The sequence below is a fragment of the Balaenoptera ricei genome, chromosome 6 (assembly GCF_028023285.1).
Source record: "Balaenoptera ricei isolate mBalRic1 chromosome 6, mBalRic1.hap2, whole genome shotgun sequence".
Taxonomy (NCBI): Eukaryota; Metazoa; Chordata; class Mammalia; order Artiodactyla; family Balaenopteridae; genus Balaenoptera; species Balaenoptera ricei.
Genome location: NC_082644.1, coordinates 39,943,695 through 39,964,450, shown reverse-complemented (window position 1 = coordinate 39,964,450; position 20,756 = coordinate 39,943,695). Strand labels below are relative to the sequence as shown.

The 20,756-nt window shown below is 42.4% G+C and overlaps 1 protein-coding gene across 1 annotated transcript in view; it reads right to left on the bottom strand.

Moving 5' to 3' along the window:
- Positions 1-20,756, bottom strand: part of SLC28A3 (solute carrier family 28 member 3) — a 57,717-nt gene that overhangs the window by 13,539 nt on the left and 23,422 nt on the right. The window contains exons 2-10 of the mRNA XM_059926319.1: positions 16,671-16,769; positions 13,343-13,425; positions 10,266-10,357; positions 8,543-8,732; positions 7,337-7,481; positions 5,969-6,082; positions 5,280-5,357; positions 2,329-2,409; positions 863-943 (exon numbers count right to left, since the gene is read on the bottom strand). Coding sequence (XP_059782302.1) covers positions 863-943; positions 2,329-2,409; positions 5,280-5,357; positions 5,969-6,082; positions 7,337-7,481; positions 8,543-8,732; positions 10,266-10,357; positions 13,343-13,425; positions 16,671-16,769 — 963 coding nt within the window. The remainder of the gene's footprint in view (positions 1-862; positions 944-2,328; positions 2,410-5,279; positions 5,358-5,968; positions 6,083-7,336; positions 7,482-8,542; positions 8,733-10,265; positions 10,358-13,342; positions 13,426-16,670; positions 16,770-20,756) is intronic.

Genomic DNA, 20,756 nt, shown 5'->3' with positions numbered 1-20,756 from the left:
TGGGCAAAAGAGCATCTATTGGGACTTCCCTGGTGGGACAGTGGATAAGACTCCACACTCTCAATGCAGGGTGCCCAGGTTCGATCCCTGGTCAGGGAACTAGATCCCACATGCATGCTGCAACTAAGAGTTTGCATGCCACAACTAAGGAGCCCACGTGTCACAACTAAGGAGCCCTCCTGCAGCAACTAAGACCCAGTGCAACCAAATAAATAAGTAAATAAATAAATATTTTTTTAAAAAAGAACATTTATCCACGTGATGGATAAGGAAGGTGAAAATACTTTTGTTCAACAGCAGTTTTCTTCAGGCTCAGCAAAGAGACTGTTCAGATAAGTTGAGAATGAGCTTAAGTATTTATATGGCTGCATGGTGTTGGTGGAAAACACTTTTTGGTCTCTTTCGTTGCCACAAGCATTATACTACAGAGTGTGAGGCTGCCTGTTACATGTTTGCAGCTTCAAGATAAATGGTGAACTCCATTTGAGTGGATGAGCTGCTAGCCTCTGACGGGTGGGCCAGAAACCTCAACAATTCAGTTAATTCAGAAAGGACTTACTGAGAATCTATACATGAGAAGCCCTATGCTTTGATAAAATGATTCAATCTTTCTTCCTCTCCATAAATTTTCAAGGACCCAAATTCCGCACTAGTGCATTGACACTCTTAGAAGGGCGCTCTCTCGCGCTCTCTCTCTCTTTCTCTCTCCTTGGAATCTGGACATTGTCAATATTGAGCATTCATTATCTTGACACCCTTTCCCCTACACTAAAAGAAATAACACCGTCATATTTTTTTATTTCTCTTTCTGGAAAGAGTATCCATTTTAGCAAGTGTTTTGTTTTTTGATATTACAACTTACCTGTCCAACAAATATATTGCCAGAAGCAACTACAGATTCAACAGGAGATGTTCCCATAGTCACTAGCATTACCCATCCAACCTAAAAGACAAAAAAGGATAAAGTCAGTAAAGAACTATTTGTATACACAGAACTTCAAAGTAGGGATAAAAATCTTTAAACTGGAGGAAAATACTGAGGCCTTCAACAATTGTACTAAACTTGAGTATACCTTATATAGTCCATAGTGCAGGCTGATCAAATCCTATTTGAGTGGTAAGTCTGAGTCATTGTATATACTTTGAACACTATACAATGTCTATTGAAATGTCTATTTCATACAAGTAAAGTTTTTTGAATATCTATTGTATACAGGTAATAAGTTGTAATAATTGCTAACAGTCATGGCAGTCTTCACAGCATTCCAGGCACTGTTTTAAGCCATTGTTCTGAGTAATGCATTTAATCCTCACAATAAGCCTTTGAGGGAGGTCCTATAATTAGGCCCATTTTACAGAAGAGGAAACCAAGGCACAGAACAGTTTAGTTGTTCTGTCAAAGTTTGCCCAGCTAATAAGTAATGGGATGTGGTTGAGGTTTGGCCTTTTCTACTTAACTCTCAAACAAACATGGTTGATGGTCCCAGTCTGTAGTGGTCCTTCCAACCGGAGACTGTGGTGCCCACCTCAGAATGGGGACTTCCTGTTTCATCCTCTCTCCTTCCTTCCTGCTTCGATGTGGACACAGGGATGCTGAATGTTTAAACTGACAATCAGAAAACTATGCGCCCTGGTGCTCTTGCTGAAACTTTCAATTCTGCTGGTATTCTGGCTCTCTCTCTCTTTTTCCATTTTATTTATTTACAGGGATCAAAAGAGGGCTGTGTCTGTGCCCAAGCCCTGTATACACTGCCTTGCTCTCATGTGCATTCAAACTAGCATACAAATTTCTGAGTTTTGTGATCTAACATGATGTAGCACTGACAGCTGCTGGGGCAGCAGAACTGAGGTTAACTTTGCAGACCTAAAAAAAAAAAAATTTGTGTGCTTACAAAAATCCCTCAGGAGAAAAGATCAGCTTCCCCTACTTGCTTTGATTCTCTAGCAACTCCTAGACCAGGAGGGTCCACTTTTCGTTATCACCTGAGGATAAGCAGTGACTCTGTGTAAGCCTTGAGTAGATAGCCAAGATGAAGGGACAATCAGGTCCCCATCTCTTGGAGTCAATTCTTTGGCTAACGGAATAACCGCTTCATGAAGATGCTCAGTGTGTTGCAAGTCACAGCCCTATTAGAAGTCCTGGAGATAAAATTCCCTCTGTGGACCCATGTAGGATTTTTGGGTTTAAATCTAATAACTTGGGGTGGGCGTGGATCTTGGTACGAAGGGAAAGGTACTTTGGAAAAACACAGATAAGAGGCATTCAAGACTTTGTCCCTGTGATAATCAGCTCTACACCGGTCACCCACGGCCTTCTAGTCCTGGTACCTTTTTAATGATCCACTGCATCAATCCAAGGTAGTACAACATGGACATCACAGTGCTGAAGAAAACCACGATGGGCAGGACCTGGGGGGTGGTGGTGGGTAAGAGAGGTCACAGGTTAACATTGGCCCCAGCAGTATTAGTAGCTTTCGGATCAGTCTCCTTCTTTCTGCCTCCTTTTCCCCCTCTGAAATGTCATCAAAATACTGGAAACTCCTCTTGAACTAAACAACGTTTTTAACAGGCAACTTCCCCATCTACAGTCTCTTACTCTAATTTGTTCTGGATAAGCTTGAGTCTATTTCATAGGAAACTTGACTTAAAAAAAAAAAATCCTGCTATGATGAGCTTTTCTTACTTTAGTTTCTAAGAGAAGGAATGACATTTTAGGGGGAATTTGTAATAATGAGATCAAGAAACTGAAAGCCACTGGCAGATATTCTTGTTGTTCTGATATTAAACAGACATGGGCTTCACTACTTATTAGCAAAGTAACCTGGGTCACGATTAAGTGTGAGCTACCTCAGATCCTTATTCACAGTAGTAACACAGTAGGTGCTTAAACAATGCCTTGTATAAAGCAAGCATTCATGGATTTAGCTTTTAGAATAATAACTATTTTACCTATAGATCTTTGAATCACTATACAAAGATTAAACTCTGGAAACTAGTTTACTTCTGTGTTAACGAAGGTTGTCTTTTTCTAGATCCGATTTTCCTGATGCTCTTTGGATGCCCTCAATGCAGCCTGTGTGTCTACAGGGAAGAGTTTCTACCCTGCATAGACCACACAGGGCTGTGGTCTGGGTCCCTCCGCACCCCTACTCCATTGTTCCCCTTCCCCTCTGTTCCCAGCGAAATGGCCAGGGACAAGCTGCCACTAGAGACACAGAATGGCCAAGGACAATTTGTACAGGATCTAATTTAGAAAAATCTATTAATAATATATATTAAAAGACTTTTTGTGCCATTATTCAGAGCTCGCTCACTTATGTGATTTTATTGGCTTTAATGGGCAGGCAGAGCCTTCCTGAAAGCTTCAGGGAGTTAGAGGGGCTCATCCCCCCAATGTTCCCACAGGAATCTGCTTTGGCAGAAAGGATGGAGGCTACTGCCCTGGGGGCAGAGGGTGGGGGGAGGTCTGAAGACACTGGTGCAATCTGGGCAGCAAGTTCCTCCTTCTCCGTGACATTATTTTTTGTAATTCTGGATTCAGTTCATGATAGGAGCATATTTCTATCTCAATTTGTAAACATTTGACCTTTCAGAGATGGCTTAGTTATCTCAGCACCAAAGTATCAAATCAGCAGTTTTAAAAAAAGATTCAGCATAGCAGTTGGCCTAACCGATGCCGAGGTAATTTGGAGGTAAATTTGGAGTCCCCGAGTGAGAAGACAATGGAGAAGTGTAGGAACAATAGCACACCACAAAAAAGAAATCTGAAGGAAAAGCCAAATGCATCTTTCTGACTCATCGACAAGGATTTGCAGGGACTTCCCAGAGGAAGGTGAGCTTCCTGGGGCTGGGGGAGGCCTGGGAGAGAATCGATTAGGCCTGAGCATGGGGCCAAGTTGCCAAGTTGCCTTTCGCCTGTAAAATAACATCCCTCCTTTGGTTGGGAGGAGGTCCAGCTTGCAAGCCTGCCGAGGTAAAGGCTGTGCTGAAGGAGAGAGGGGAAAGGTTAAGCAAGGGGATGGCTCTGGAAGAACAGAGCTTGATGTGGGTGACCAGCTGTCCCTGTTTGTCTGGGATTAAGGAGTTTCCTGACTGCAGGGCTGTCACTGAGCTTGGACTGGGGAGGCATTAGCAGCCATATGTCTATTCATTGCCAGGGACCTAATGTTCTTTACCCTGAAATCTCAGATACTATTACCCTGTATGATCTTTTTAAAAATAATTAATTAATTAATTAATTAATTTTTGGCTGCATTGGGTCCTTGTTGCTGTGCGCGGGCTTTCTCTAGTTGCAGGGAGAGGGGGCTACTCTTCGTTGCGGTGTGTGGGCTTCTCATTGCGGTGGCTTCTCTTGTTGCAGAGCATGGGCTCCAGGTGTGCGGGCTTCAGTAGTTGTGGCACGCAGGCTCAGTAGTTGTGGCGCACAGGCTTAGTTGCTCCATGGCATGTGGAATCTTCCTGGACCAGGGCTTGAACCCGTGTTCCCTGCATTGGCAGGTGGATTCTTAACCACTGCACCACCAGGGAAGCCCCCCCCCATATGATCTTTCATAACTATCTCAGCAAATGCTACAAGACATCCAAAAGTACAGGCATACCTTGTTTTATTGTGCTTTGCTTTATTGCGCTTCTTGGAGGTTGTGAAACTGAAGGATTTTGGTAAACCTTCGTTGAGCAAGTCTGTAGGCGCCATTTTTCCAACAGCGTTTGCTCACTTTGTGTCTCTGGGTCACATTTTGGTAATTCTCACAATATTTCAAACTTCTTCATTATTATTATATTTGTTATGGTGATCAGTGATCTTTGATGTTACTCTTGTAATTGTTTTGGCATTTTTTTTAGCAGTAAAGTATTTTTTAATTAACCTATGTACTTTTTTTAGACATACTGCTACTGCACACTTACTAGACTACAGTAGAGTATAAACATAACTTATATGAGCTGGGAAACCAAAAAATTTTTGACTGGCTTTACTGCGGTATTAATTTTATTGCGGTGGTCTGGAACCAAACCGACAATATCTCTGAGGTATGCCTGTGTTTCAGTATTCCTGACTTCCTCTAGATGTTTCCCTTAATGTTACTGTAAAAAAAATAAAATGTTTTCAGTCCACTGATTTCAGGTAAAGGAGAAAGCCCAGTGATGGGCTGTGCCCCTATGACATGCCTGGAAGGTATATGCCTGGGTTCTGATCAGTTAGGTTCTATCTGAACATCTACAAAGACTGAGAAGTTACTGAAAAGGAAGTGTCTACATAGAAAAAAAGTGTTTGGCTTTACCTTAAATGCAAAAAAGTGGTCTTCATATTTCTCACCGAAGACAAATGAGGCGCCAGCATTAGTGTACTCCAGGAACGTCTGAGTTAAAGAAAGGAAAAGAGCAGATCATTACAAGCACTAAAGACGTAGTTACCATCCACAGGACCTACGGCTCTGCAGAGGGTGGGGACTCAGAAAACTTGTGGGATAGACTTGGAGAGTTGATTTTGTCAACTTTCCCCCTCCAGTGGATGGCCTGGAAGTATATCTTAGAACTATAACTTCATACAGGTTTCCTGGTGTTTCTGACATTCACTCTGACTCTAGGGTGCTAAAGAATAAGCTGGGTGTGGTAACTTGCTCCAGAAGCCACAGATGGTACATGGGCGGTACTGGTTACCATTAGATGCAGAGAAGCCTGTTTCTCTGTTGGGGGAAACACCTTAGAAGAGTGACACCCCTCAGGCAGGATGAAGGGGTCAAATGGGATTGAGGAGTGATGTAGTGGATGGTATGGGTAAGAGACAACCAGAATATTAATAAACTGCACGGATTAACATAAACAAAGTTATTTGTCTAATTCATGCTATGGAATTAAAATTTGGGTCAACTAATGCAGTCAAATAAAGCTATTTCTGACATGTCTTGAGGGTTATATTCAAATGTTAAAAGCACTATAAAAGCAAGGCATTCTTTTGAACCAAACTTACCTGAACTTGTTTCCCCAGCCAATCAAAAGCCATAAATCCAGGTTCTGTCCTTAGTATCAAAAGCCCAAGAAGAAACTGTAACCCAATACCCCAAAAGACAGGCCTCCAGTAAACCTATACAGAAATAGGAAGAGATATAGGTTATTAGAAAATGAATGCTGAACTCAGCATAAATGCCCAGGGGATCACTATTTCCTTGGAAGCTTCTCAGATGTGGCCCGTGATCCACCTTCTTTCGGAGGCCAAAGCAGTTGTGAGCAGAGAATCCCTCCATAGAATCATACCTAAAAATCTCAGGGTTGTGTTCCCTCTTCATAAACCTGAGATTAAGCCTTCAGTCCCAGGAGCGTATGTAACCATTTTGTCACGATAAAATCACTTAGACACAAAGAGTAGTCTTAGAAGGGCCATTAAAGGAGGAAGAATCTGGCCTTCCCGGTCATGCTGTAAATGTTAGATACATATAATTATTTCCCCATCTGGAAAATGGAAAGGCCGAACATGACTTCTCTGTGTGTCCAAGGTTTGTTGATTTGACAATTTGTCAGTGAATTAAGTGAAATTCCACCCTGTTGAGCGGCTCTCATTTCACAGTAAAAGGAACCAATTAACTCTAATGCAGACCCAGGGAGTGCAGTGGTAATGGACAATCAAGTGCTTTCATTTTTGGAGTAGAGATGAGTGGCCTGCAAAGAACTATGGGATTGGAGGCACAGAAAATAGCAGAGATGGTCACCTGCACAGGGCAAAGAATTTGGATTGTATCAGGTGGCTTTGGTTTTGATTAATGCTCTTTTCTTGGATCAACCTTTCAGCCAGTAAAGTCTTCCAGGGTTTGCCATTATGAATCATATGTGAAAGTTTTGATATCTCAGAATTCTTGCCCATTTATTGGGTTACAGGCTGACAGAACAAGGGTGAGAATTGAATTCTGTGTGAACAAAACTTAAGGACAAATTTTTGGAGTAAAATAGCCTCAATGGCAAATACAAATTTGATAAACTGCAGAATCCAATGGTAGAATATTAGATTATTTGTTGGTCTGGGGAAATCTGAATCAAAATGGATGCGTTTTCTTTGTATGTGTGTTTGATGGGGGGGAAGGGGGTACATGAGTAGAAATTGGACTTGACAGGAGAGAGTATCTCACTGGTTGAGCAACTGGAAAATTACTGAGAATGAAAAATGAGAGAGTAACAGTATTATTAACGTTCAGGAAAAGGGCACCTTAGCCACTTAAATATCATAGCAAGGTAAGAAAAATATTGAATAACAGTTCAACTCTCTCATACTCATTATTTTGAGCAATTTACACATGAGGAAAAAAAAGAGGGAAAAAGACCAAGAAATGATCGATTTCATGCTTACTTTGGTTGGGTGCTTGGAAAATAGAAATGTCAGGATAATGTACATTATGAGTCCACCGAAGGACACCAGCTGCTGTTGGCCCAATTTGGCGGTGTCAAAGACCAGCCAGAAAATAACTCCCAGGATCAGGCAGCCCCAAATCACCCTAAGAGAACAAAGAAAGAGGCTTTGGCATCATTTGCTGTGCTAACTTTAAAATCTTAAACAGGCTTCAACTAACAAACAAAAAATATTGAGTAACACACCCTGGTACCAGGAAATTATGCTTCTAGAAATTGCAAGAGACTCTTTTTGGGTGTAGCTAAAAAGGCACATAGTCAAAAAATGAAGCAATGTGTCCCTTTACTCCACAACACTTGGGCCCTTTGCCAGTTCAAGGATATATAAAGGGGTCAGAGAGGAGAAACGATGCTTGGAGAGGAAGTCCCATGATTTCTTTGCGAGAGCTGCTGGGCGTCTTCATTTTGGGAGATGGGGGAAGCGTTACCTTCTTCCCTTCAAGGGAGAGCTTGAAATGTGTCCTCTGCATTGGAGACCTCACCCAAGCCTCAGAGAGTTAAGTCAGGCTTTAGCCTGGGTTCTGACTCCTTGGGGAATCTAGTGGGCATACGATAGCACTGAATCAGTGGATGGCAGAGCCAGAGAGGGTTGCCCTGTTGGGATTGTACAACCCTGGTTTATTAGGCCAAGAATGTGTGAACTTTCCTGGTAGATTCCATGTGGGCCACACTGGGGAGAATGGGTTCTGGGTCCTACCCTGTAGGGCCACCTGGAGAGAGAGGAGGTCCCACAGAGAGAGGCTGAAAGAAAAGCCCTGAATGGTCACTTGCAGGACAGGGGGTCCTATAAGAGAGAGTTGGCTTTACTAATTCACAGACCTTTCCTCCCAAAGAGTCCAGATTCATGCCCAGAGCAGAAAGCCACCTCTCCAAGTCAGAACCGTCCCAACTTTTGGACAACATTTTATCATTTAGTGGCACTTGAAATTAAGACAGTTTGTAGGGACATTTGAGCACATCTTGCCTTATCTAGGCCTTGATGTCCTGCTTGTAAAATGAAGGCATTTTTTTAACAGATTATTCCCTAGGTTGTTTCTAGCTTCAATATCCCATAAATGAGGAAGCAATTTCAGAACAAATCTATGGAACAGTGTTGGAAAAGACTAACGTCACTCTCAACCTCAGTAAGAGAACTAAGTGCATTTACCACTTCAGCCAGAACCAGTGGCTGTCCAGAAGCCTTTGGCCAGGAGAGAGGAACTGAGTGATTTGAGATTCATATTTGGCCATGAAGTGATCCCAGATCACAAAGAAGATGGCAACCACCGTGATCACGAAAAGAGGAAGGGCTCTGTTAAAGTTCAGCACACAGGCCGCAATCACTAGAGCCAGGTAACCTGTCGGAAGCAAATACAGACAGTGAACATCACCAAATCAGCGGGAGACCAGCCTCCAGCATTTATCTGGCTCAGCAAAGGGCAGGTTCAATCAGGAAACCATTGAACGCAGGGGTGCTCTTGATATAGCTATAGGTGCCTCTGATTATAAGGACTATAATTTGGGTTTTAAAAAAAATTTTAAACAGTCTCACCAAGAATGCTAGGAGGACAGGGTGCTAGGTCTTTTTTTCTCAAACAACCTTCTGAATTCTTGAATCTTGTTGCTTGATCATTGGGGCTCTTGCTTAGTACTACTTTTTCTGATATTCAGACTCAGCAGGTGAGCTTCCGTCAGAGAAAGGCCAGACACTAAAGCAACTACTGGCAAAAAGGTATTGAGTCTTCTAGTTTGTAGCCCAGATTTGCCTAAGCTTGAGTAGGAAAATCTCTGAGTGTCACAACAACAATCCCTAAGTGCCACAGAATCTCTAAAGGAAAGAGGTGGGGCGATGACCAAGGTGATGGCTTTTGAAGATGATATTCTAGGATAAGAACAGCACGGTTTTCCATTAAAGGTCAGCAAACAAGTCTTTGTTTCCAAGTTAAGTTTGGCCTACCCCTTGTTTTTGTAGGTGGCAAGGACAGTTGTATTTGTATATTTGTATTTTTATTCTACAAATAAAGTCGCCCTGGCACACAGCCACACCATCTGCTTACTTTGTACTACAATGGCATAGCTGTGTGGTTTTGAGTATGGTCTGCAAAATACTCTCTGAGCCAGTACAAAGAAAGCTTTCAATCCTGCTTACTCCCTGTTCTAGCTGTGTGAGCACCGGGAAACTACGGACCTCCGGGGGGGGGGGCGGGGCGGGCAGCAGTCTTGCATAAATGTCTGTGGACTTGGGTGGGAGGGTTCACATTTTATAGACAGGAGTGTTCTTTGAAATGGGCCCTGGAGCCCTTTGTTTGGAGGGAGTCAAAACAGGACACCTGCTCATTTGTGAAGACAGTCTGGTCCTGCTTTCAGGTAAGAAGAGTGGGCTACAGGACCCTAGGCTTTGTTGGCACCTTGCAGTAGGAGGAAAAGCACGGGGAGGAGGGTGAGGTGGGGAGGGAGGAAGCAGTTGCTGGTTATAATCATACCTACTTCTCTGAGTTATTATTTGGCTTCTCGTGTTGTGTTTATATAAAGCATTGATTGATTACTTATATCACCCCTTCAATTAGGTTTCTGCCTTGTGATTATCACCATGTTTTCCAGTTACCTGAATTTGCAATACCCAACCCTCAAATCCATACCACAATAACAAAGTGAGAGTAGGTGACCTAAAAAATTAGCTGCTGGCTGCATAAGCAGGACAGGGAAGCCATCTACATGGGCTTCTCAAGCTGAGACCCACCACTCAGGGCATCCTGGTTAAATTCTCTCCTCTCTGGATGATTCAGGGAAGTCAAGGGGAAGGGAAATATTTATTTGTTTTCTACAGAAAACTAATATTTGAGGGATCCTGGAAAAGAGACATTGGTATTCCATCCCCTTTTGTTATTTACCTGCTATTAAAATGCCCCAGGTCATGGACTTAAGGGTTCTTTGGTGTTCCCTACAAAAATCGTAAACTGTACCACACTTCCTTTCCAGGCACCTGTAACAACACAAAAGCAAGAAGGCAGACAGAGGTAAACACCACATACACTACATAACCTGGCACGCTAAAGCTAGATAAGGCTTTGTAAATCAAGCAGGCAAACGCATTCATGAGGTATATGTCCTACAAAATAGAAATAAGAAACTCATTTCATTTTAGACTAAAATCAGCCGTGGCTTGCTAACCTTTGCTGAATGGATGTGCCAAAGCCCTGAGGAATTACAGAGATGCAGAAAACATGCTCCTGGAAATAAAGCAGGGGACAGGATAACTAACCAGAAGCTAAGAATAAACCATAGGACGAGAGTGTTTCTCACTGTGCTAGGAGGGCCTCCACTAGCTTGTAAGCTGTCATGTAAATGTTGACTTAAAAAAAAAAATCCAGTGGGGACTTCCTTGGTGGCGCAGTGGTTAAGATTCCACCTGCCAATGCAGGGGACATGAGTTCGAGCCCTAGTCTGGGAAGATCCCACATGCTTTGGAGCAACTAAGTCCATGCGCCACAACTACTGAGCCTGCGCTCTAGAGCCCATGAGCCACAACTACTGAGCCCGCATGCCACAACTACTGAAGCCCTCGTGCGTAGAGCCCATGCTCCGCAACAAGAGAAGCCACCTCAACGAAGAGTAGCCCCCGCTCGCTGCAACTAGAGAAAGCCCACGCGCAGCATTGAAGACCCAACGCAGCCCCCCCAAAAAAATCCAGTGAACTCTCATCCCTTCTGGTTCTCCCTTCTGGTTCCCAAAGTGTGAGCAAGCTGGAGATTCCCTGTCCTCAGTCACCACCCTGTTTAGCGGGAGGCTAACGGACTTCACAGGATGCTTACATGTAAAGTAGAATTTCGGAGATTTGAGGGCTGTTAACCAATGGGTTGTCATATAGCTTTTTCAGAACGTTCTGGAATGGTTGGTGTCTTTGTTTCTGCCCAGAACTTTGTTACAGGGCAATGTGTGGTGCGTGAGCCACGTGTGCCTCTGATCACTTCTTCTGGGGAGGATGGTGTCCACCAGTGAGGGAGTCTGGAGAGGCCCCAGGCCTGTATCCATAGCAACTGTCCTTCCTTCTCCTGGGTGCTCCCGGTTGCCCCCCCAGGCCCTCCACTTGCTCTGAAACCTGGCTTCCCTGCACATGTCTCTTTGCTTAATGTGCCTTCATTCTCCCACTTGAGACCAAATGGAAGGAATTTACTCACACATTTAATCATGACCACTTCCAGGCCACTGGACAGGATTTCTAAAACAACCCCTTCTCCTATATAGAAGATTCTCAATCCCCAGGATCTCAAAGGACTCAGCCCCCCGCTGGGAGCTCCCGTCCCCTTGGTGAACACCTCCAGTTCCCGTCCCTCCAGCAGTCATGCCCCTGTGTCCAAATCTCAGCCCCCTTCACGTTTCAGGGCACAGCTCAAGCCCTTTGCTTCTACAAAGCCTTCTTGCATTTCGTCAAACAGAGGCATTCCTCTGCGACTTATTCCTACTGTCTCCTTTGATTGTATTTTGTTATGAAGCCTTAACTGACTGTAACTTCGTGGAGAATAGGTGTCTGTGAGCCCAACACCAGCACCTTGGACATTGCGATTGACAGGCCTTTGTCAAATTCTTAGCTAAATGAAGTGGTAGTGCGTATTGCTTTTCTGGAACAATAGTTTATAGCTGTGGGTTGGGACCCATTAGTAGGTTGCGAAGTCAGTCACACAGTGCATGACGATCATCCTTAAACAAAAGAATAGGACATCTCAGAGGGTATCATACATAGTGACGACAGGCATTATTTCATGAAAATTTTGTCTTACGTATGTGTGTGAATATGTGTACTGAGAATTAGAAACACTGTTCTAGAACATATTGAGGGAATATAAGTATAGTAAAGACTAAATTTTTCATGGTCTAATTTAGGAAAGACTGCTGATGCATCATCCTCAGCTGTGGATATAGTGTTATAAAGCAGCAGCGTTGCAGGGCAGCATGTAATAGGGCACATCCATCTACTTTAAGTTGAATTTATCAGATTTTTTAATTGCAAGGAATGTGTATAGTGCAATTTGACACTTCGTAAAAGGAAGTACTGTAGCTAGAAATAGTCGCTTTGGCCATTTGGTTATCTAGGCTGAACAACTCCCAATCTCCTGGTGGTTGTTTTCCATCCATTAACACGGATGAAACTTGAGTACCTCTGACCACCCAAGAGAAGCTCTCAGCCCCCAGGATCAGAGATTCATAAAGTAAAACAAGGGATGAAACTAAGTTCAGGTTTCCAAGGTGGCAAATATTCTTGATGATGTATATGTGACAAGAGTTTTTGATCCTAATTCTGACTGACTCTGTCTTCTGATACATAAAAATAAAGTCCCTCAGAGACTTAGGAATTTACACCAAATTTAAATAGGAATTTAGAAAATTTACAAATACTTTCGTGTTATGATAGAGTACCAGACAATCTTGGACTGGGAATCAGAAGCTGAAATTTAAATTAGCTTTGTTCCACTAACCTTGGCTAAGTTACTTCTCTGAGCTTCATTTTTCTGATCCAAAAAAATAATAATAATAATTTGTCTCACCTGCTAATGGGTGATAAGGACTCGGAACATTATGATATGACAAGGTAAGAGCAAGTTTGTTGGGATTTAAAGTGAATTGGATTTTTGAGAAATCAATTGCTTATTGATTGAACATTGTGAAGATAAATTAACTACTTTTGTATAGACTGGAGCAATTAGTTGGCAATTCACAGCTTTAATTAGAAGATTGTCCTGGATATTGGGTTCCCAGGACATTAGCAGTTTGAATTTACCACGTTGATTATTCTAGAGCTCCATTAATTTTTCTGAAAATGGTGTTGGGTGGGTAGTAGGGAGGGGAGATTGGTGGTGACCATCTCTGATAAATCATAATTAATGTTAAAAATTAGATGAGAATTTAAAAAGTGGCAAAACCACTGTATTTAGGAGGTAAGTGTGGTTATTTCTATGGTTTAAATCTGTACCCTTTTTGATGCGTCTCTTGGTCATCCTCCTCATCATCATCATTTCTTGGAGAATCCTGCTCAATGGTGACTTGCTCTTCACCCTCGAAATCAAACATTGGAACAGAGATGGAATGATGAGAATCCTGAGCACAATGGACTCTGATCTCTTTTGCTCAGAATTTTGGCAAGGAAAATTTCCCAAAAGGTCCTTTTAAATTATTATGCAAGATGATGGCTCCAATTATCTATGCACAGACATTTTCCCCCTTGTCACAAAAAATCCAGGTTCATACATTTCTCCCTTTACTTCAAAAGGAGCCATTGGTATTTTCTCCATTTCTTCAGGGAGAGGGCTAATATCTCTGCGTTTAGTTCCTGTCTCTACATTCAACTCCTGCTCTGTTTTCAGGCAAGTGCTAAATGAAGTTAATACCAGAGGCTGCACAAATCTTCCGTAAGACTCTGCCAGCCCCACTTTCCAAAGGACTGAGACCAAGGCTGGTTTTATTTTCCTGGCAGCCCAAGGCTTGGTCTGCAGATGTGAACAGTAGCTCAGCATCTTCAAGAGCTGTTAAACTACCCTTGGGAACTAGGGTTCTTCTATCAGTTGGGTTAAAGGGAAATATTTCCCTTACTCAGCTAGCACTTGCTCTAACTGACTGAGTGAAGTATATACCTGGGCTATCTTTTATGGACAATCTTTCCACGTACTGTTTAGCTTTGAAATATCCATGACCCATCCTATTCTTGTGATGGTGGAGAGGATTTCCTGCGTCTCATCATTTTGCAATAATGTCTCAAACTGGTCCAGCTATTGTAAGCAAAGGCAAGGGAAGGTTGGGAGGAAGCTGGCAGATGTGGAGCAGTTTTGAACATGCTCTAAGAGGTATAATGCCAAATCTCAGCTCTAGCTTTTTGTCAGATCCCATGAGACCTTCAATTCTCTTTACTTTAACCCCCCCCCACCCCCCCAAAAAAAGAAATTAGTTATTAGCATGTCTCTGAGCTGAAAGGATCCTCAAAGATCGTATAGTCCTTTGATACCAAACTCCCATTGTACTCCTGACTTAGGCTGCCTTCCTGTTGTGGGCTGGGCCTCAGGTACAAGGAAGGTGATGGGATGATTGTAATAGAGACCAGCTGAGTCCAAGCTGTAGCTGCAAAGGTCAGGAGTCCAGAGAAGCCTTTCTCATTTTTTCCCACCTAACACCAAGCTTGGCCAATAGTCAAAGTTTGGTACATTTTTGATTTAAATGATCATAATTATTATTTTCTTAGAGTGAAATTGTCCCAAGTTACCTACTATATGGAATGTCTAGCATTCCTTTTGTTTTCTTTTTTGGTTTTTCCAACCCTTTCTCATCTTTAAAACAAAACAAAACAACAACAAAAACTTCTTGACCCTACAACCATGGGACATCTACCCTCCCTCCTTCCCTTCACAGCCAAACCACTTGAAAGAATTGCCCTTACTTTTGGTGACATTCCTTCACATCCTGCTCACTTTTCAAGCCACTGTGACCAGGTGTCTACTGAGATGGCTTCTGCTAAGGTCACCTGCCAAGGTAACCTAAGGACCATTGTTGCCAAATCTAGTAGCTACTCCTCAGTCTTCATATTTCTGTTTACAATAATACCTAATTTTTTGTTTCTGACATTTTTTAGTGAAACAATTAAAAAAAAAGACTTTTAAGAGCAGTTTTATTTAGGTTCATAGCAAAATTGAGAGGAAGGTACACAGATCTCCCATACTTTTCCGCCCGCCCCCAACCCCATGCAGCCTTCCCCATGATAGACTTCCCCACCAGAGTGGTACGTTTGTTACAAATGATGAACCGACAAAGTCTGCAGTTTACATTAGGGCTCACTCTTGGTGTCCTATATTCTGTGGGTTTGGATAAGTATTTAATAACATGTATCAACTGTCATAGTATCATACAGAGTGTTTTCACTACCCTAAAACTCCTCTGTGCCTATTCACCCCTCTCTCCCATCTTGGCAGCCAGGGATCTTTTTACTGTCTCCATAGTTTGCCTTTTCCAGAACGACATATAGCTGGGACCATACAGTATGCAGCCTTTTCAGGTTGCTTCTGTGACTTAGTAATACACATGTAGTGCTCCCCCATGTCTCTTCATGTCTTGATAGCTCATTTGTTTTTAGTACTGAATAATATTTCATTGCCTGGATGGACCACAGTTTATTTATCCATTCACCTACTGAAGGACATCTTGGTTGCTTCCAGGTTTTGGCAATTATGAATCAAGCTGCTATAAGCACCCATGTGCAGGTTTTTGTGTGAAAAGAAGTATTGTTTTCTCTTTTTTTGGTTGAAGACTACTTAGTGATATGAACACTTTTTACAATATATTAAATGAAAGAAACAATGACCCAATAATATGAAAGCATGAACCTAATGTATGTGACATGTGCCTATTGATGTATATGTACTTGTATTAAAGTGAGCTATATTCTAATATGTTAGGCACTGATTCTTTGTTTTGTTTTGTTTTTTGCTGGAACTACAGGTCATTAGGTCATTTTTTGTCTTCCAAATTTTGCTGCAATAATATTTCAAATTTTCTACTTCAAATAAGTTATTCTTTTATCATGAGCAAACTCCCCCCAGAATATGCACCCAAAATTACTTTTTTAAGGGTGATATAGATGGGCAATTTGCTCTCTTTTTAGCAGAAGGCTGTCTTCAAATGAGATCCTTACACCTGTAACTTATGTAATATTGTACACCAACTTTACTTCATTAAAATTTTTTTAATTAAAAATAAATCTATACTCAGTGAAAATATCCATCAAAAGGGAACACATAATAAAGATATTTTCAGGCAAACAAACAAAAAAATGAGATCCTACCCAGAATTCAATATATAAAAGAAATAAGAGGTGGCATTGTCACAGAGCACCTCGGCTTGCTGTGTACACTTAGATGTCACTGAGGAACCATAGGGTGCGATGCACACAGTTTTAGAACCATGTCTTAGAACCTTACTCTTTTCTGCCTCATTTACTTTAAAACTGAGATGCTATCTGCTGAAGCCAGTGCTTTCTGCCTTGGGATGGAGTTTGGAATCTAATAGTAGTAATAGTAATAGTGAAGTGTCAGAGCAAGCCTGGGTACTCTCCCCATCAGAGAACTCTGAGCACAGTTGTATAAACACAAAATCTTTGTTTGGGCATGTGTGTTTTCCTCATGACTCTGCCTTACACACTCAAATTACCATTTAACTCATTCCTCTGAGTGCCAGCTGAGCGCCATGCTTTCTGTCCCCATAGCTGTTGCACAGTAGTTAACACGGTGATAGATTCACTCACTGCTTTCCAGCCGTACCTGTTTGCCATTTTCTTGCTCTCTCTTTTGCACAACTCTACTCCTCAGTGAGTTGTCATTTCCTGATGTGTTCTGGTTTTCAAAGCAGTCGTCATCACACTAGGAAAAAATACAGATCGCAAAAATAACATTTCAGAGCCACAAAACAAATGTTCTTTCAATGAATGATACCCAAAGACTTTTGAGGGACGGGATGGCAAAGGTGAGGTGTTTAGATGAGTCAGCTGATTAAAGAAAGAAGCAGGGAAGCTTGGCACATAAAGAAACACAGATGATTTTTAAAAATTTTGACAATTTACTGTCTGTAGAAGCCACATAAGGAGGAAGAAAATTATCTCAATCTAGAAATGTAAATCCTTTTGTTTTCTTTTTTTTGGCCGCGCGGCTTGTGAGATCTTAGTTCCCTGACCAGGGATTTAACCTGTGCCCCTTGTAACAGAAACACGGAGTCCTAACCACTAGACCACCAGGGAAATCCCTAAATCTTTCCATTTTCTAGTATGATCTTATAGTACATATGGTGGCTGATACCAAAAATAAGTTTTAGTTGAAAATTTGGATCACATATTTCACTTATATTTTTTTCCTTAAAGATATGAATGCTTTAAGTACAAGACTAACAAATGCCTAAATGTTCTGCGTTATTTCACTTCTTTGATTAAACATGTCCTTGATCAGTTTTCTGCTTCTGATCTTTCTTTCGTCCAGATCTGTCTATATTCCTTCTTCGCTACTCTTCCTCCATAATAAAATGAGTCTCCTGGCCTGTGGAGTCAGTTGCACACTCCTTGGCATGGTTCAGGGTTGCACGATCCTGCTTATTTACCTCACTCTGCTCCCCTTGCAGGCACCATGAAGGAACACCCAGGCAAACAGAACTACATGACTTTCTCCAAGCCCAGGCTAAGTTCTCCTGCCCTGAGCTTGCCATATTCTCCCTGCTATCCTGCAAAATTACAAAATAGTAGCAGTTCCTTATATGACAAGATTTAAAGATAAAGCATGGTTCAGCCAGTACCGTGATGACCTGAAAAATGCATGTGTTGTACCGAAGGTCATTGTTTATATATGAAACATGGATGATTTTGGTTTGTGTTGTTATGATAGATAAGATTGGTGTGGTCCAACTTGAGGAAGACAGAAGGGAACAAAGTTGCTGGGTCTAGGCCATGTAACTTTCTAATAAGCAGAGCTGAGATAAGCATGTTGGTTTCCAACCTCCTTTCCAACACATCACACAGACTTTCAAATTATAAAACAAAACAAAATATAGTAAACCATGGGCCGGATAATTTTATTCTTAGATGTTGGATCTATGAGATGTTAAAATGTGTTTTGTTCGGTTGAAAGCATTCTCTGGTAGTAATGAGCATAAGAAAAAAATGGCTTCTTTTGTGAGACCAATTTTATTTTTACTTTTTTTGATTTTACTTTAACAAACTTAGTAGGGTTTGCTCTTGGACGGGTATCCTGACACCCTTCCGCTTTTTCCAAATGTGACAAATACCTGGTTCATTTATCTTTTACCTATTTTGGGTGGGTCCAATCTTTCTCCCATCTCAGCCCAACTAGACATTTTATATGGTACTTCATTCCAAGTAAGGCAACAGATAGATAAACAGTGTCAGGTAGGTGCCTATGTCTTTTCAGGACATGTTCCCTGCTAGCCCTGTCGGCTGCGACCATGTCTTTGAAAAAGGAACAAGTGTATGAGTTTGATTTTAAATTTAGATCTCTGGCTGGCCCCACAGATCTAGGGAAAAAAATGTAATTCCAAATTGTATTACATGTTCCATTTACTGAAACACAAGAGTGTATAAACATGAATAAAGTCTAACTTCCTGCACACATATGATTTATGCATAAAAGTTTTGTGGCCAAACTGCTTTATTGTGTTACAGGTGCTCATACCTTACTTTAGCCCAGTTCCTTGCATATAACAGATACTAACGATTGTTTGTTGAATTAGTGAACCAAGGTGACTTTAATGTTGCATTATCTAGTGCAGTGTAGTACCTCTGGATACTTGGTATCAAAATATAGTGGTATGGGGTTTCCCTGGTGGTGCAGTGGTTAAGAATCTGCCAGCCAATGCAGGGGGTATGGGTTCGATCCCTGGTCCAGGGAAGATCCCACATGCCACGGAGCAGCTAAGCCCATGCACCACAACTACTGAGCCTGCGCTCTAGAGCCCGTGAGCCACAACTACTGAAGCCCACGAGCCATAACTACTGAAGCCCGCGTGCCTAGAGCCTGTGCTCTGGAACAAGAGAAGCCACCGCAATGAGAAGCCCGTGCACGGAAAAGAAGAGTAGCCCCCGCTCGCCACAACTAGAGGAAGCCCGTGCACAGCAACAAAGACCCAGTGCAGCCAAAAAGAAATAAGTAAATATATAAATTAAAAAAAAAAACAAAAAACAAAATATAGCGGTATGTGGAGGACAATATATATAGTGTAGAAAGATGACAAAGTGTTGCTAATTGCTGAAGCTGGCTGATGGGCACTTAGGGACTCCTTTTACTATTCCTACTTTCATGGGTGCTGAAAATTTGCTTAATAAAAAGTTAAAAATAAAACCCAGCAAGAGTTGGTGGAAAAACAGGACACAGGTAACGGAGGGGGCTTGGTCATTTAGGTCCCTAATTACACATGTGACCCTGGGCAGGTCATATCTTCCTACCCCTCCATCCACCCATCGAGACAACATAGTTTTGACTTGGTGTTCTCATGGTCCCTTCCAGAATCCTAACATTTTCTGGTTCCAAGAGCTTCAGCTTCTTGGTGCTGATTATTCCTGCCACCTGGTGGCAGAATCTGAGACTTCCTTGTGGAACAAGAGGGTGGAGCTGTCCTTTTTAAAGTTAATGAAAGAGGAAGGGGGAGGGGAGGGGGGGGTTGGTGTGGGGCTGGGGTTAAAGTGGGCATAAGCGGCAACAAGAGCACCTCTGGATGTATCTGTAACAATAATGGGATTGTTTTACCCCTGCTAGATTACATGCCTTGGCTTTTTTTTTTTTTTTTTTGATTTATTTATTTTATTTATTTTTATTTTTGGCTGCGTTGGGTCTTCGTTGCTGTGCGTGGGCTTCTCACTGCGGTGGCTTCTCTTGTTGCGGAGCACGGGTTCTAGGCGCGTGGGCTTCAGTAGTTGTGGCTCGTGGGCTCAGTAGTTCTGGCTCGGGGGCTCTAGAGCGCAGGCTCAGTAGTTGTGGCGCATGGGCTTAGTTGCTCCGCGGCATGTGGGATCTTCCCGGACCAGGGCTTGAACCCGTGTCCCCTGCATTGGCAGGCGGGTTCTTAACCACTGCGCCACCAGGGAAGCCCCCATGCTTGGGCTTTTTAGTGTTTTCAGAAGAACTATATCTCCCTGCTGAGGATTTCCAACAGAAACAATTGGGGTGTTTGTGGGTGTTAATTGGTGCCTGAAAAATGACCCTTAAAACACCTATATCTCTGCTTCTTTTTAAACTAGAGTCGTGGGAGCTATATAACAGGTGGCCCATAATTACTTCTTAGCCCATTGTTTCTTTCCATCTACTAAGCAATTCAGATTAATAGATACCTTAGTACACTGGACTCCTATAACCATGACTGTATTCTGAGGGCACATCTGTCCACTGAATGGGTAACAACATTGTGGGTGTCGTGTATGAGTATTTCTAAGCAATTTACAGCACACCACTTTTAATTTCTCTACTTAGTGTTAGTGGCTGAGTGTCCTAAGGGGATGATCTTGGACTGGGCTCCCTCTGGAGGCAGATCCTTGAGCCAGGAGTACACGGTGCCTGGGTTTTTTTCCCTACCTGTCTTTCTTTTTTTTAAATAAATTTATTTATTTATGTATTTATTTTTGGCTGTGTTGGGTCTTCGTTGCTGGGTGCGGGCTTTCTCTGGTTGCAGCGAGCGGGGGCTACTCTTCGTTGGGGTGTGCGGGCTTCTCATTGCGGTGGCTTCTCTTGTTGCGGAGCAGGGGCTCTAAGTGCGTGGGTTTCAGTAGTTGTGGACCGCGGGCTCTAGAGCGCAGGCTCAGTAGTTGTGGTGCACGGGCTTAGTTGTTCAGCGACATGTGGGATCTTCCCGGACCA